This window comes from Papaver somniferum, chromosome 4 (assembly GCF_003573695.1).
Source record: "Papaver somniferum cultivar HN1 chromosome 4, ASM357369v1, whole genome shotgun sequence".
In the NCBI taxonomy this organism is placed as follows: Eukaryota; Viridiplantae; Streptophyta; class Magnoliopsida; order Ranunculales; family Papaveraceae; genus Papaver; species Papaver somniferum.
In genome coordinates this window covers 57775915-57793035 of record NC_039361.1, presented here as the reverse complement: position 1 = coordinate 57793035, position 17121 = coordinate 57775915, and the positions used below count along the sequence as shown (strand labels likewise).

Below are 17121 nucleotides of genomic sequence, written 5' to 3'. Positions count from 1 at the left end.
GCCCGGTTCCTTGCACCTTCCGGAAAACAGACATTTAGACTTTTAAACATCATCATGATTTAAATACTCCATTCCATTACTTTTGTTTGTTGCATATGAATTCAGATCAGCAGTTAATTTAGACTTTCTAGCACACAGTCTGCTGCTTTAGGTGTTAATCTAGCATTAGCACTCTTAACCACCCACCACCTAATTAGAGATGACTAATATTCACTTTTGGAGTGTATCTTCGCAAGTACATAGACACAATCATACATCAGCATCAATTAAACTCCAATCCAGTCCCACTTAACATTTTACAAGTAGCCAAAGGAAAAAAAAACACTGAAGATAACAAGTAGCTATCAGACACTTGTCATAAACAGGTAGGCTAAAATCTTCTATCATATATTCTCTACTTCCATGTACTAGCCATCCACTTGGACTGACATCTTCTTCTTCCTTTTTTTCCCCTATATAAACAAGACCTATGAATTCTTATGTACTAAATCTTCATAAGAGAACCTAAGAAGAAGAAGAAGAAAAACAATATTGTTTCATTTTGTCAAACTTTTTATGAGAATAAAAAGAACAAAAATGGCCAACATATCCATGGAATCAAGAATGAGCACAACACATTCAAATATCAGCAACAGCAAGAAAGATCACAACCAGCATGGGGCTGTGATTGAAGAGATTGAAGGATTAATCAAAGTTTACAAAGATGGTTACGTCGAACGTCCTCCGATCGTGCCGAATGTTGCGGCGGCCGTAGGCCAAGAGCTAAACTTGTTCTGCAAAGATGTTATCATTGATAAATTCAGTAACCTTTGGGCTAGATTTTATGTCCCAAAATGCCAAGGAAAACAACTTCCTTTGCTTATTTACTTTCACGGTGGTGGGTTTTGTGTGGGTTCACCTTCTTGGATCTGCTATCATGAATTCATATCAAAATTAGCTTCTGCTTCTGGTTGTGTTGTTATGTCAGTGAATTACCGTTTAGCACCGGAACATCGTCTACCAAAGGCTTTTGACGATGGTTTTAACTCTGTCATGTGGGTGAAACAGCAAGCCACAATGAGATCTAATAATGATCAGAGATGGTGGTTAAACAGTTGCAATTTATCAAAGGTGTTCGTAGGTGGTGATAGTGCTGGTGCCAATATAGCCCATAATGTAGCTAAACGGATCGGTGCGGCGGGACTAATTAACCCGTTGACACTCAGAGGGATCATCTTAGTTCAACCCTTTTTTGGAGGGGAACAAAGAACTTACTCTGAGAAATATTTAGCACAGCCTCCAAATTCAGCTTTGAGTCTAACCGTATCCGACGTATTTTGGCGATTATCTTTGCCGACGGGTTCAAACCGTGATCATCAATTTTGCAACCCTTTAGCCAAAGGTGCGACCCGATTAGAAGACTTGAGAATTCCTCCAGTTATGGTTTGCATCTCAGAGATGGATATATTGAAAGATAGGAGCTTGGAGTTTTGTAATGCTATGAGAAGAGCAGGGAAAAGTGTGGAGCAGGTTATGTTTATGGGTGTAGGACATGCTTTTCAGATTCTGCATAACTATCAACTCTCCCAGACTAGAACCCATGAAATGATTTCTCATATCAAAGCTTTCATCAACAAATGACTCGGCTCGTCAGTCGTAACTAGTATTAGCTTTGATCGACTCCCAAATTACAAACGGTGACCGATCATGCTGTAATATCAACTTTCTTTTTGTGTTTTTTTTGATGTACTCAAGGAAATGTATTGCAGAATAGTATTATATATCCAATTTAGAAGTTTCAATTATAGTGTGCGCCCTTCTAAGTTTCAATTTAAAAGTCAGGACTCAAAGTTTCCCCCTTGACCGCTGGCCTTGTTCTATTACTATGTATCCTGACAGATCAGTTTCCTACTTAAAAATTGTTAGACTAGTGCCATCATGAGCATGAGTGCATAGTGAACACACACCCTTAAACCGGTAGATTTGCTAATATTGTGATGCACAAAAATGGAAGTGAAGTATGAAGGTTCAGAATTACATGCTTGTGTGATAGCGCAACTCAAAATGTTAAACATGGTAAAAAATGTTTTTACTTTTGAGATCTATGGCATTCAATATGGTTATTTCTCTCCTTGAAATGTTTTGTATAGTGTTAGTCGATCAATGTAGAGTATTATTCCTGCTCAACTATCGTCCTTGCATGCGTGGGAGTGTGGAACGAAGTGTCTCAAGTACTTATCTTCAGCAGTTAAATCAAATGCAAGTTGGTACTGACACATGATATGATATGATATGATATTCACTTAATATGGATCCATATTATGGCGAATATGGCCAGCCAGTCGAGTCATCTGACAGAACATCTGAAAATGTAACTTACAACTTACAAATATGTATACCATCTCTTTCAGAATACATGCCAAAATCTGATCATACCATACCTTAAGGAATATATGGAAATGATCTAAAAATGATAAAGGACAAGTTCGGGATGTATTTTACCCACCAAACCAAATTAGTCGATATCAGCAAGATCACCCTCAATATGGTAGCACTCCACCTAGTGTATCCTTGTAGATCTGATTCTCTTACACTAACATATGAACCATATTCAAAAATAAACTAAAACCAATGAAATTTGATTCCACTCGTCTCAGATATTTCATTTACGCACGCAAGAAACCTGTTTTTAGTGATGCAGCAGTTTATACAGAATTGTGTAGAAACTTAGGTGGAGTGGTATATTCTTTGAAGCATAAGAAAAAAGAAGATTGGCTTTGAAGTTGAAAGTAGTGGACCTTTCTCTCTTCATTTGCCCTCAACTTTTTTGACCAGATTTTATCCATTATAAGACCACCTTCCATAAATGGAACAAAGTTGTTAGCCAGCAGAGAAAAGGGAATAAAATCAATTATGTCCAAGATCAGTCCATGACTCCATGTGGATTGAAGAATCTGATCTTATCTACCGACCTGTAATTTACATCATACAACTATTTGAAACTAATCTTCAGTAGCACTTGCCAGAAACAAAGTTCTATTTCAACACAGTTGGTATTTGATTACCAGAAAATCTAAAAATTAATGTACATTTTACAAATCACATCCACTAACACAATATATGAACTCTGGAATCCCGTTATGAAGGGATAGCTTCTATATTTCAATACACATCACTACACAAAACCTCGCACTAGATAGAACTGGACTAATATTTGAACTAAAAGCTTGTGGATATATATAATTTGCATTTCTTTTCCCTTATCTACTTAGAAGCATTATAATTAACTCTGGAGGGAAAAACTGCAGCAAACTTGCTGTCGTCGGAGTTGCTTATTGATGCAGTAATCAATTGCAGGCCAAATTTCTCCAATATATCTGTCGATTGCCCTAGTGATAACATTAAAGGCTCCCGGAAAAATCATTAGTGAACTAAATGTTGATAGTGGCTTCCCACAATCTAAGAAGTCCGTTGCGTCCACCACTGCATATCCTTTTCCTTTCCAAGTCTGTAGAAACACATCGTACCTACAAGGTAAACAAGCAAGGAAATCAACTTTCCGTAATCCCTGCATTTATAGTTACTGAAGTTTGAAAATGAATTAAGAGCAAATACAAAAGTCATTCAGGTAGTATTTGGTGATAAAATATATTTTTTTATAATGCAAGTATATAAAAGGATATTGATAAAATACCACAGCAACTGTTTTTGGTGGAGTTCTGTACAGTTGCCACCCAGCCATTTTAGATCCAGTTCCGGAGAATCCACCAAGCCTTTCTTGAGGCCGATGAAAGAGGGACATGGAATTATCTGCCGCTCCAATTCCTAACCAATGTTCCCCAGCACTGATAGATAAAACAGAAGAAGAATGTATAGTTACATTCTTCACACATCTTATCCCTCCTGCACAGACACAAAGATAAAAAAAGTACATTTAAATGCCTGAAGTGCTAAGCTCAAGATTAACTGCAATTGTTTTTCATCAAGGTAAGAAAGAAACTTATCAGTTTCGTCTTTACAAAAGACATTAGTTGCCATTTGTTAAGTTACTGTCTCGGAGAAAAATCCAGATTTTTTTAACTGGTCTCCACCACATCATAGATTTAAGAGATGAATCTGAAATCCAGGTAAAGCAAAATCTATACGAAGAAAATACTATTGCTCTTACCCTCCTCATTTTCCCAAAACCTGATCAGTCCATCAGTTGAACCTGAAAAAGAAAATCATAACATAACAATTCAATGGGTTGTTGACTACGTACTAAATTCTTTTAATTAGTGCAATAACAACACTTGCAACACGTTGAATAAACATAAAAACATTAATGCAGAAAGGGGTAACCAACCCGTAATTATCCCATTATTGGACGGTGATAACTCAACACATTGAATTGGACCAGCATGGCATGATAGTACAGCATCACATGATCCACGAGAAACAGACCATAATCTAGCAGTCCAGTCATCACTTCCAGTAATTACAGTGTCTCCAACCATCCTTATTGACCTGTATGATTGCCACAATTGAAACACCAACTTATAATCCTGATATAAAGAATAATGACAAGAACGTAATCAAGTCCTTCTAATCCAGTTTTGCTTACCGGATCCATTTTGTGTGCCCTCTTAGCTTGTGCATCTGTCTACCAGCACGGATGTCCCAAACATTTGCAACCCTAAAAATGAACAACTAATTATAGGAATTATGCTAATTATATAACATCAGCAATTTAAGCATTGAACTGCAGAGCACATACGCATCTCTCCCGGCAGCTGCTAAGATTCCTGTAGAGTCATCATACTCCATGCAAAGAACTGCACTTGAGCAACGACCTACAGTAGCAACACAAGTATCCGTTCTCACGTCCCACATCTTTATGCTTCCATCATGGGAAGAAGTGAGGACACGCTCTCCTGATAACATCCGTACCGAGCTGACCTGAAAACAAAATAACAAGAGTATAAGGTCAAGCATCAATCCAGTTATATGTTTTTTCAACTCTGGAAGTAGAGATGGTTGTATGTTAGTAAGTTAGACACAGAAAATAAAATCTTTATAGGGCAGCAAAGTTTGCAACTAAACCTGTGCATCATGGCCCTTTAGCTCTTCTAGAAGTTGAGTTGTCTGCTTATCCCAAACTATGACAGTTTGGTCATCTGATCCCGATACCACCTTCCCTCGGTCGGAGCTGATTGCACGGATAGCTCTGAAGTGAGAGAAAAAAAGAAGATATAACTACAATTAGTTTGACCAAGAAGTTCAAATAACAGTTCACTCTTAAGGTACCGGTGTTACAATGAAGCACAAGTAAAACAAATCAACGGACCAAAAATATATAGTTCAAGAAATGTAAAGGTATTGGAAAAATATCGAACAGTTTGTAATCAATACAAACTAAATTACGATTTAAGCACCTTGTATGACCTTTCAAAGTCGCACGAAGCTCAGAACCACGGATACTAGGATCCCAAAGCTTAACCTGAAAAATTAAATAGCCCATTACACATTCATGTGCAGATTAATAAGAAATCCTAAGTTACACAGAGAACCAGCTATTTTGAAAAAGGAATACCAATATTAAATCTCAGGGGACAAAGAACCAAAGGTCTATCAGGGAACAGCCAGCACCAAAATACTCTTATCAAAATAAAAAAGTAAGTTCGGAACTACCGTGCAATCGGTGCTTCCACTTATGAAAAAGCCTGCATCTTCACGATCACCAACCAAATCCCACACCTCTCTTCTCGTTACACAATGTAAAGCAGTGATGGCACCAGTGTGGCCTCTGAGAACACGCATACTTGACTGGATTTTCTTCTGCCCGGCATTTGATAATTCTGGCCTACGGGGAGAAGCTGTACCTTTGATGTTCTCATTTGCAGCTGAAACCAAAAATAATGCAGCAATGACTTATCAGATGGAATCCAGGTTTCTGAAGAGAGTCTGGAACATAAGCTCCTATAAACATTAAGAAATATACCTGGGTTGCTATTGTCAGAAGTCCACCTGCGGACACCACGACTGAAGGAATTGTTTCTTGTCGACGTATCTCTGCTAAACATACTCTGGACCCAGCTCCGGCCAACACCAGAAGCCTCAGTAGGCTGCTGGCTCTCATCTACGGCATCTGGAGATGGGGATGCTAATCCATACGGTGACGAAGAATGGACTTTCACGGAGGAGATTCCCCAGTAACCAACACGTAAATGCTGGATATGTGACAATAAACCACGAAGATTTATCTGCAATACCATAGATTATTAGTTTCTAATGTCACTCACAAAGACAGGAATTGCAGCGACCCGGCAAAAAGATGAGATTAAGAGACAGATATAAAACTGCCACATAGAAGAACCAGAAAAAACAGCATCACTTACAGAATTCTTGTAACCGGTATTGTTTTTATCAGCAATTGTCTCAATCATGTACCACGCATCAGTGTCAGGAAGTCCTAATCCAGCCTCCATTATACAACATGAAACAGAGATCAATAACGAAATGCTTGTTTCTGCAGCAGGCTATCATATATAAGAGGACGGGCCTAAGAGAGTTTACCATGTGAGAAGCCAGTATAATGAGCTGTACTGTCACAAGAGTCACGTAATTGGACAACCTAAATAAGGATCAGAAAAAGAACTGGTTATGAGTATACTATCATCTCAAACCACATACAGTAAACACTTTAAGTATGTAGATAGAGTCAACTATAAGCTTCTACATGAAATTATAAGACTGTTCACTTGCAAGTTTAAATGTTCAAGCTATCAGGGACAAAAAGTAAATGTGCAAGGCACTTACTTGTTTGAATTCTGGTCCACTAAATAGTCAAAGTATCCTTCCCAAAATCTGTAACAGGGATACCGAGAACTATTAGGCTATTAGCATATGTCCAACTCTTATGTGATTTGAAGAAAATAGGCATGACTGCAAACTCAGTAAAAAGCAGTTGCAATCTCGGTTGGCTGAAGTTTAAGATACAAGAGTAACTGCTAACCTAACGATATGGACTATCTATACACATTATATTTTTTCTTAACTTGGGTGCACTGAAGTTTGAAATACCAACCAACAAATAAGTGTGAATGTGTGACACAGTTTACGGATAAGACGAGATCAAACACAGAATCACTTCAACTCCTACAAAGTGGATGCCAAATGCATACCTTAGTTCCTCCCAGATTGGAAGAGAAAGGAGATGGCGTTGCACATAGTCCTTGACGTTATTAGAGTCTTTTTTGTACATTTCAGCAGATATTTCGAGGGCGTCTCTCACAGTTGACGTGTCATTGCGGGAGGTGGCACGACTAATTGCTGTTTTGAGCTAAAGTTTCACAAAACCTAAGACAAGTTACTAATGTGATAAGGCAGGTGTAAAATATTATAAAACGGACCTCGCCTACCAGAAGCTAGATCATAAACATACTAGGAATTGCCAATCAAAAGGAAAAACTACGACTTGCCTCAAAGCTTACTGACAATGAAATTAAGGGAAGAGACCAGAGTATGTAACCATTACTAGCCTAAAACTGCCCAGGAGTGTTTGCAGAAAGGTTTTTCTGAAATTTCAGGAAAAGGAAGAAAAAAACACAAAAAAGCAAAAACGACTTGCATCATTCCGCAAGGATGGAAGCGCAAGAAAGCTGCTGCTTCAGCACAGTATGACATATTTCGCAAGCTTTTCCAAACAGGATCATAGGTGATGGTCTTTCTACTGGCCAATAAGTCGATTGACTTTTATGACTGATCTTCAATAACACTAATCCTCCCCATCTATACTCTTGCTATTAACGAAAGGATACATACCAATTCCTTCACTGCAATGAACTGCTCCTCTGTCAATTGGCAAATCCATCCCTGGTAAGAATAAATTTATCACAGAAATTAAGTCAGCAGACAATCCCAACATACAACCACTAAACAAGGTTTGCCACTGGGATTTACATACAGTGTGAATGTGTTCCCTTATACATTCAACAAACCCACTTCCTCCAATTCCCTCTGCGTCCGACTCAATTAATGCTGCAAATGATATAGAGCTTATAATATGCGGCAGTTTAAAGACACTTGCTCAAGAAACACTGTACCAGATGGCCAGGTGGAAAAACTTAACAGCGCGAAAACAGTACCTAGTATTGTGCCATATTCAAATGAAGAAAGAGGATCATCAGTAGCACCCAACTTCAAAAGACGCAACCACAAACCCTGCGAACAAAGCACACCTTGATACTTAGAAGTTGGAAGTAAACAATAGGAGTAGATGAAAACTAAGAACAGTATTAGTAAGTCCATCAAGACATACATAATGTAGTACAAGCAAGATATAACAAAACTGAAAATTGCATTTACATCCATGTGTCAATAGGAAAAAAGAAGCACGTCCCATTAGCAAGAAGAGGTATCAACTGAAATTGGTAAGTTGTAACTGAATCAGCTAAATTAAACCAAACTCCCCTAATATGGTTATTCTTAGCTACTCGGAAACAAAACTAAGTGTTACGACTAATATTGAGTAAAGGTAGCTTCCTAACCTGCAACTTCACTTGTATATCCAGTACCATCCGTTCTCTTTCAGCCTGGCCAAAAAAAAAAAAACACAAAAGAGGTTCAAGTTATTTTCTCGTTCTAATTCATAATATAGATGATGCATCAGCCACTGTGGCACAGTTCGATAGAACTTACTGCTCTTTCCCTCGGACTGAGGCTTTCCGCTTTCGAGTCGAGTCTCACAGAAGGGGAGCTGGTATGAAAGAACCACGAAGGTCAGAGATAATTTGAAAGAAGCAGTAAGTCAACATAGATACAAGCACAACTTCTATCGCATTGAGGATGATAGATAACATGAATCTCCAATCTACAGGAATGAAATTCTAAGTGCCAGTGCCTCTTTTCATCTTACAAAACTCATAGTTGAGAGGACAGCATAGTTTTAGGTACCTAGGACCATGCTTTGCTGAATATTCCAGAGCTCCAACAGCTGCTGCAAGAATAGCCTTCCTCTTTTCTTCTTGCTCCTCCGTTCTAAAGTTTGCAGGAAATCTGTCATAACAGTGTTTTCCACCCGATCCTGATCAACCGAGATGTATGATGTTTAGAAGATAAACAATAAATACTGAGAATGAGACAAACTTGTTTGCTTTTTGCACACCCCTCTCAAACAGTTAAATTGTCACAAGATTAATTAATCACCTGAAATTCCAACACCAGCATCGGATATGGTTATGATCTCAGGTTCTGACGAGAGAACTGGAAAAATAGACATGGGATTTTGACCTCTTCCCATCGCATCTTGTAGCTTATCAAGAAGATTATTAGCTTTAGCGTCAGAACCAATGCCTCTCTCCAGGTAATCAATGAACCCCTGAGATTCCAGAAACTGTGCAATCTGTTGGAAAGCAATCGTCATGGTACTGTCAGCACGTAAATGTTCGGGTTAAAATAAAATGCCATATAAAAAGAGCAAATTGGATAGCAATAATCAAAACAGAGTAAAGAAAACAAAGTATTAAGACTGACTTTTCCTAGTGTTTAGCCCCAATTAAACCTGAAAGTGAAAAAAGATGATAATTAAGAGAAAGCAACATCACCATGGAGTCTGGTGGTTGGCTAGTTGACCGAGAGCGTTTTTTCATAAATGCTTGAGTGTTGAAGACTTGATTAGCAGAGGGTTCCTGACAAAGAATGATTGGATCAGAAGAGGAACTGGGAAAGGAAAACAAAAACCACAGCAAAGGAAGATAATATTCTTACCATGAAATTACGATAGCCACTCAAAATGGATGCGAAGAATTTTAAGAATAATAATCTGCAGACATGAATTGAAACATATAATTTGAAAAAGTGTTCTTATTGAGCAATGCAATGGATATCCAAACCCTCATATCTTGATTACAAGGAAGGCATGTATAGCAAAACTGATATACATCATAAAAACAATGAAAAGTTTGGAACCTCAAATCAATCTATCAGCAGATATTGCAACTGCTTCACAAAAATTTAGGTTGAAGATATAGTACCACCGTCCAATTCATGTACACTACAGAACTTGCATCAAAGCACTCCTACCCCGTGGTACCAGCTAATATTATCATATTTATGTAACGTTAAAGGCTCGTAAAGTTTAGAAGAGAAACAAGTGATAATTTTTCAGACATCATAGACCTTCTTAACCTCCTATAAAATCAACACAATACAGTAATCAAGCGTGTGAGGATCACTCCATTCCATAGAGTTCACCCATAATTTATGAACGAGCTCTTAACAAGCATGCACCACCCAAACATCTTACAGGTATGCTTCCATAGAAGTTTCAGAGGAACCTAGGCATCACCTAAATTGAAGATCTTGCTCCTCTCCCCAGGGTCTGCTGCCACCTTTTGGATAATACTCGGATGAAGTACAAAGTCTAGTCTTCATCTCATCTATACCAACAACATTTGGATACAAAAGTTTCATTATGTCACCCCGCAGAGTACTCAGTTCTGGCTCTGGCACGGGAGGTATATCTTCTGTAGTGGTGATGCGATTGTATTCAAGGTCAACGACAACTACCTAGATAAAACATAAGAAAATAAGCACAGTCAAGGTTTTGAATTTAAAATGTATAAAGGGGCAACAAAATGGACAGAACAGAACCCCGGATTAAATAAATTTCATCTGACGAAAACATTAACTAAGATTTTCATACCAGTAAACTTTCGCAGTATATGTACCAAACTTACTATCGGTTAAAGCAGCCTATGACATATAATATGAAATTACACAAGATATTATAGGTTGGAAAGTTCAAATCATCAAAAGGTTGTGTAAAAATCAACAAGGTAACTCACTTCCAAGCTAACACCTTGAGCACCAATTTTACTTTCGATAAGGTAGGAATAACCCAGTACTTATAAATCATGTTTAAACCATCATTCACGTATACAAGTACAAATGAAGGATACCATTAATGGTGTAATCATGTTCTTAGATGTTGTTCAATTACATATTAGTTGAGGAACTGTGCCTGAAATTGAAGGAAGTCTTTTTTGGTAAATTCAGCACAAGGCAAATATGAAGATATAGCCTTCTTTGATCCCCATTGTGAGGCTACAGATCCAAGTCTGCATAAAGTTTGTATTCAGGGTTTCAGACAACCAAAGCTCCTTTCCACCATTTCCTAGCTAGTATTTCAAGCACGTTTTCATTCTCCAAGATTTGTAAACTGCAACAAATCTTGAATGGATGGAAATCTGGCCAAAAACTCAAAAAATTTAAATGACATGCTTGTTTCTATCTTTATCTTCAATTTAGAGACCTTTTCTTTTTAATGAATCTCATGCAGACATGATGTTTGAAGCAACGCCTAGAAAGGAACAGAATAAATAGAAAGAGAATTTGTCGTCACAACATCATGCAAACAAAAAACAAAACCTAAGAAATCACTAAAAGATTATGCACAAGATAGAAAGCTTACACCATCCATACTGAGACCAGTTGTATCAACACCTGAGTGCAAACCCATCATGTATGGTGTGGGAGCATCAATATAGTCTACCCCACTGAAAAATAGTAATGGAATGTAGACATGCTTCAGAACAACAACAAAGAGCCAAAAGTTAGAGATTCGGTATAAAATCGAATTAACAGATCACAATGCTGAAGTACAAGACGAATGAAAGTGACAAACATAGTCTCATCACAGAAATGGTGCAGTTAGCACGCATGTCTTACGACAAAATAGCGAGAGCAGGATCAATGCAGGCCAACTTACCTGCCACCTGAAAGGATATATCAAATGACAAATGGCCTCCGACACCAGAGTTAGAAGTGTGTACCTGCCATATGAGAAAAAATGGTGCACACTTAAATAAAGACAATCCTGGTACTAAATGATTAATGCTAACCACTGATTAATGTCATTTTGTGGCTTGGTAATCTAAACAGATCAAGAAATGAAACCCAAAACAAGTAGACAAGAGTATAAGTCTGTTGCTACTTAGAAACTGAACCATATCATATGTCTTGAAGAAAACTTTTTGGTAGCGAATCTCAAGTCTCTCAATGTGGCCTTGAGTAACTGTTTCTGGACCAGACTAAAATAATTGGTTGCAGTAAGAGTTATTCGTCAGTAAAACGCCAAATTTGAACCTAAAAGCAGTAGCATTAAGAACTGAAGATCTTTCTAGTGCCCCAAGTCAAAAGCTTACTTATTTGATCGAATCAAAACACGCCTTTCCAGCAACACGGCTGTGAAAAGCTTAATTAAGTTGTCCACATCCAAGCACTGCACCAGTGGTTGAAAGGATATCTGTATCACAGAAACAGATGAATGTCAAAGTCAACTGGTAACCTGCTTACCACATGACCAAAATATCAGAAGATTCAAAGCAACAGTCGAGTTGTGTTGAAGCAAAGTGTCCATACATCAGCATGAGGCAGTCCATCATTCGATGGAGCCTCCACAGAAAGTAGGCAGTGTTCAACAGCAAAAAGCACCCTGTCCCTTCCCGGTGTAGGCAAAGGAACGTTTGACACAAGATACGCAATAACATCCCACAATGGCTTGCTGAAAATGTTACAAAGTTGAGAATTACTAACAATATAAGTAATAAGATGAAATGATACTAGTCATAGAAGTAAGTCATTCTGCTACACTTTTCTTTTGGCTGTACTTGTTTGCTATCTAGTTTCTGCTAAAATGAATTATCTTAATTTTATACCAACTGTACAAGCTAGCTCACACTGACTCGGGGTCTAAATCCTTTACATAGTTGTACTACATAGTAGACAGGTAATGTCCAAGACTGAAGTTCTCCTGATTCATATGAACAAATGGACATAATAACAGGAATAATAAAACTAAGCGAAAAAGGAAAAAAGTCGTGATAACAATCATGGATAAGACAATTCAGCAAACACAGAACAAAGAGTCGTCAAATAAACCATACCTGCTGCCAGTAGGAGAAAAGCAAAGAGTAAATAATTCCTCCAGTGTATCCCTAAGGACACGAAAACTGGGTGAGTGTGAAACGAGACAGATACATTTGTCCGCAAATGAATTCGCTGGGATTCGATAAGCTTCAGCAATATCCTCACTCACTGGATCTCGAAAAGCAATGCAGCTAACATAAATTTTAGACCCATCTCCCTCTGTTGAAAATTCTCAGGTCAAACTACTGAAACAATGCGAACGAGAAGGGATGAACCCCTTCAAAAGTAGTGTAAAATAAAAAGAAGGCACAATCAATAGTAGAAAATTCTCAGGTCAAACTACTGAAACAATGCGAACGAGACGGGATGAACCCCTTCAAAAGTAGTGTAAAAAAAAAGGCACAACCAATAGCATATCAACTTGGTATTGCTGAAACTACTAGCAATACTGCGGATGTAGAAGCATTCAAAGGTCGAAAAATTAGAAAATGAATAAAATAGTTTTTACTTAGGGCAGCAAGTTCAGAGTCCACTATCAGCCTAGGAAGATTTCATACTTTCTGCTTTTACATTACCGGAAAAAACACCAGTTGATAGGCTTCCATCCAAACAAAAGTTTTGAGTTACCTGCACTAACAATATTTGGCAAGGAAAACTGCATAAAACCAATGTTTTTCAGGTAGGGCTAAGCTCAATTTGGATCATCATCACAGATGTGAAAATTTGGTTAGGCAAATGTTTAGCTTAAGATTTATTTGTTTTCTATCTTTCTAGGTTCAGCAAGAAAAAGAAAGGAAAAAGTTTAGCTTAAGACTAATATGCAAGGGGCAAAGGTAACGAAAAAGAACAAATCATTTGATACCTATACTAATCATTTTCTAAATGATTATTTAGTTTATCTTGGATGTTAATTTAATGTTGGTTACTTAAATCAAAAGGACTTCTCTCTCCGCCATCACATTTTTGGTTGTTCTCTGTTTTCAAGTCCAAAGCACCTCGGTTTGGTATTGAATATCAAGCTTTATTACTTCAAAGGAATACATAACAGTAAGTTAACCAATAATGGAACCCAACAATAGCATCCTTTCTTAATACATAAACACGTAAATTTTCCTCAAAAAAGTCGAGCATTTCTTGTGAAAGAGAAGTGTCCGTGCATCTCTAATATAGGCTGGGAAGGTGAGGTCACTGAGGTGTTTTCACTAAACTTTTACGCCGTAACCGCATACAAAAATGTTTATCAAACAGGGATTACATACAGAAATGTACAGTGAATTATCAGAGCCGTTAAGTCCAAAATAACGATTTTATAGTAGAACAGCAGAGTTTTACACACAAGCCTGACCAGATTTAACTTCAGGCTATGAATAAATCAAACTGCTTATCTTGTGATTTCTTACCGTGATTCAACAATTCCATATCAAAGGCATATTTGATATTCGGAAACAAAGAGTATCTAAAGTGAAAGGCAATAACCTGAACATATGAAGGAGGAAAGCGAGTATGTGTGATTAGAGGAAACACAGGTGCAGGCATGGTGATGAGACGAGTTCATTGTACTCTTAATGCTTCTTAATTTTAAATGTGAATAGCTAAGATTTCATCTCAAACTCAACTAACAGCTATATCTGAGGAAAAGCATGGTGTGAAGAGTACCCGAACGGTATCAATCATGGATACCACGTTGATTGATTGAGTAAGATCACTCACATGTTAACATGCAGTAGAACGAACAAGTTTTAAGTGATAATTGACAAGGTTTTTAAAATCACTTTTAAATTTGGAAAGTAATGCTGGCTACCTTTCTTATGCAGATCTGACAACTACACCTAAATGGCACGTTTTTACATGATGGAAACATTCAACAAAGAGTTCCATCAGAGGCAAGGTTTGCCTCGGCTATTTAAAGGTTCCGTGTCTTGAATCTGGACTGCAATCGTTATAATCAAAATGCTAGTTACTGATTATCACTTCTATAGTGTTAGACAAGACCAAATGCTATCAAGGGCTTCCCCATTAAAAGCCAATACTTTTCGCTGAGTCATGTCACTTGCTAATAACCACACTATGAATTCATATTTAAAGCAAATAACAGGTGCAATGACGAAAAGGATGAGCAGGTACCAGTTAAAACTATTGGATAGCTTCTTGGGAGTGTGGCAGCATCATTAGAATCGAACCCTGATGGATAGATTTCCACACCAGCTGGCAGAACACACTGCAGTTGTCAGACAGTGTTAAATGATCATAAGCTTCCTAAAGATTATTTCATTCACTAACTAACATTGAACATACTATTACTTAACACAAAATCACCAATTGTACACGCGCAACATCGGTACCAAACTAACAATAATGTGTTGGCCTGAACCCCTAAGTGATTTAGTAATATAAAATCATAGACCCACCAGTGAATCATCACCCAAGACCCTCTAGTGGTGACTAAAATTGATTCCAGTCAGTCCAATACGTGTTCGCTAAGCAAGAACTATAATTTCAATACAGTTTCTTCCATTGGCACTACAATATCACTACAAATGCTACCAATTTCACTACAATCTCTTCCAATTCACTGCATTATCGCAACTTTAGGTCTACAATCTACATCAAAGCTGATTTTACTCTAACTACTTCCTCCCATTGAGAACCCTACAAATTTCTAAAGCAGACTAATAAGAAAAACAACAAAATGAACAATATGGCATCACAGTTAATACCAAACAGCTAATCATGAATGGAAATTTAGAACAATTTCATAATGTGAGATTAAAAACAACAAACTTAAGTTTGATGTGAGATTGAAAAACGATAACTTACAGTTGAGAGTTGAGGGGGAGGAGGAGGATAAAGAGAGTGATTAATAGGAGGGAATTGATCAAGAAGAGATGGCAAGTACATATGACTTGTGCCATGAAATCCTTTGTTCCCATCTAATGTTCTGATTTCTGGACCGATTCCACATACAACGAAGTATTCAAAGATCCGAGCCATAATGATTGATAGATTTAGTTTCGTCGATCCTTTCAGATCTGCAATAACTTACGAGTCTTTCTGTTTCATTATTTCCCAACAAAACTTCTTTTCTCTTTTTTTTTCTCTTTTTTTTTTCTTTTTGATTTTTCCTCTACAGAAATTTAAATTTGTTTTTCTTTTCCTTCTCTATGTGATTATTGGATGTAGTTTTTGTTAGGGAGTGTTTGGTAAGCGAATGCTGATGTGACTTACTATGGGAAGCATTTCCAAATTATCGGTGTTAACAGGGTGTCAACAGATCCGGTTTAGGAGTTGGATCGGAATCGGAACCGGTTATTGGAATCGGAAGGTCGAAACCGGTAAAAGACCGTAGTTTTAAATACTAGTAGTTTTTCTTTTCTTTTTTTAAAAGAAGAAGTTTTATTATAAAAAAGCTGGAACTTCTCTTGGCTAATGAGTCCCCAGTGAGTCATTCATAACAATTATATTAAGGGAATCAGGGTGTGTGATCCCAAATGTGAGTTGAGGTGTTGTTGCTGATTCCATTTCTGTGTTGTAGTTGTATTTTTGCTGCAAAGTCTGCAAGTCCATCTGCCGCTTGGTTCGCTTTCCTGTATATGTGTGTTATCATATATGCCTGTAGCAGTCGAAGATGTTGCTGTATTTCTTGTAGCATATTTTGAATGATTCATGGTGCCTCAGAGTGGTCTTTCGAAACTAGAGTTAACAGTACTTTTGAGTCCGTTTCGAAATGGATTTTGTTCCATTCTTTGGTAGCTGCCATCCTTACAGCTAGGGGTAGTGCCCAAGTTTCCGCCACGATTGTTGTGGTTTTTCCAAGAGGTGTTGCCATGGCTATAATCACAGCACCGTGTTCGTTTTCTGCAAATCCAGCCGGTGCCTGCCGTCTCCGGTTACCCTTGAGCGTTCAATTTGCTTGCTCCATCAGTGTTGATTTTCAGCCACTGGTGTTGTGGTGCATTCCATTGTATCCAGATTGTTGTCGAATTCCTCCTATGTTGCTGTTGTGGAGTATTCTGTATGCATATATTATGTTGGATCGCCCATCTGTATTCTTGGCTAAGAAGTAGGGAAATATGAAATGTTTTCCTCGGTGTTTGTACGATGTTGTTGTAAACCTTGGCGTTTTTGGCTAGCCAGATATTCCACATCGTATAACAGGCCAGTGTGAAATCCTCCTTTCATGTGTGCATCTCAAAAAAAAAACTCAAAGTCTAAAGGTGGCTGTAGCATCTGGGG

General features: G+C 37.8%; 2 protein-coding genes across 2 annotated transcripts; one reads left to right on the top strand and one right to left on the bottom strand.

The window, feature by feature from the left end:
* Positions 1–460: 460 nt before the first annotated feature.
* On the top strand, positions 461–1784 carry LOC113275612 (probable carboxylesterase 17). The gene has a single exon (XM_026525149.1). It carries the CDS (start codon positions 556–558, stop codon positions 1618–1620), a length of 1065 nt encoding a protein of 354 aa, XP_026380934.1. The 5' UTR covers positions 461–555; the 3' UTR covers positions 1621–1784.
* A 1214-nt stretch (positions 1785–2998) lies between these two features.
* Positions 2999–16037, bottom strand: LOC113275611 (DENN domain and WD repeat-containing protein SCD1-like). Its single transcript, XM_026525148.1, has 31 exons — positions 15706–16037; positions 15013–15106; positions 12906–13107; positions 12382–12523; positions 12165–12265; positions 11729–11792; positions 11432–11545; positions 10307–10527; positions 9727–9781; positions 9564–9647; positions 9166–9361; positions 8914–9043; positions 8659–8716; positions 8508–8552; positions 8106–8181; positions 7925–7998; positions 7783–7833; positions 7143–7300; positions 6778–6825; positions 6535–6592; positions 6357–6440; positions 5960–6221; positions 5650–5861; positions 5394–5458; positions 5062–5185; positions 4736–4917; positions 4583–4654; positions 4325–4485; positions 4148–4189; positions 3674–3882; positions 2999–3506 (listed from the first exon to the last, which is right to left on the bottom strand). Exons 1-31 carry the CDS (start codon positions 15877–15879, stop codon positions 3411–3413), a joined length of 3654 nt encoding a protein of 1217 aa, XP_026380933.1. The 5' UTR covers positions 15880–16037; the 3' UTR covers positions 2999–3410.
* Positions 16038–17121: the final 1084 nt, after the last annotated feature.

Coding starts and splice junctions, on each gene's coding strand:
- LOC113275611 (XM_026525148.1), bottom strand. CDS start 15,879: ATGGCTCGGATCTTTGAATACTTCGTTGTATGTGGAATCGGTCCAGAA. Junction 9,782..10,306: donor GAGCAAGATCTTCAATTTAG/GTGATGCCTAGG, acceptor TCATGTCTGCAG/ATTATTATTCTTAAAATTCT. Junction 9,044..9,165: donor TGCTGGTGTTGGAATTTCAG/GTGATTAATTAA, acceptor TCGGTTGATCAG/GATCGGGTGGAAAACACTGT.
- LOC113275612 (XM_026525149.1), top strand. CDS start 556: ATGAGAATAAAAAGAACAAAAATGGCCAACATATCCATGGAATCAAGA.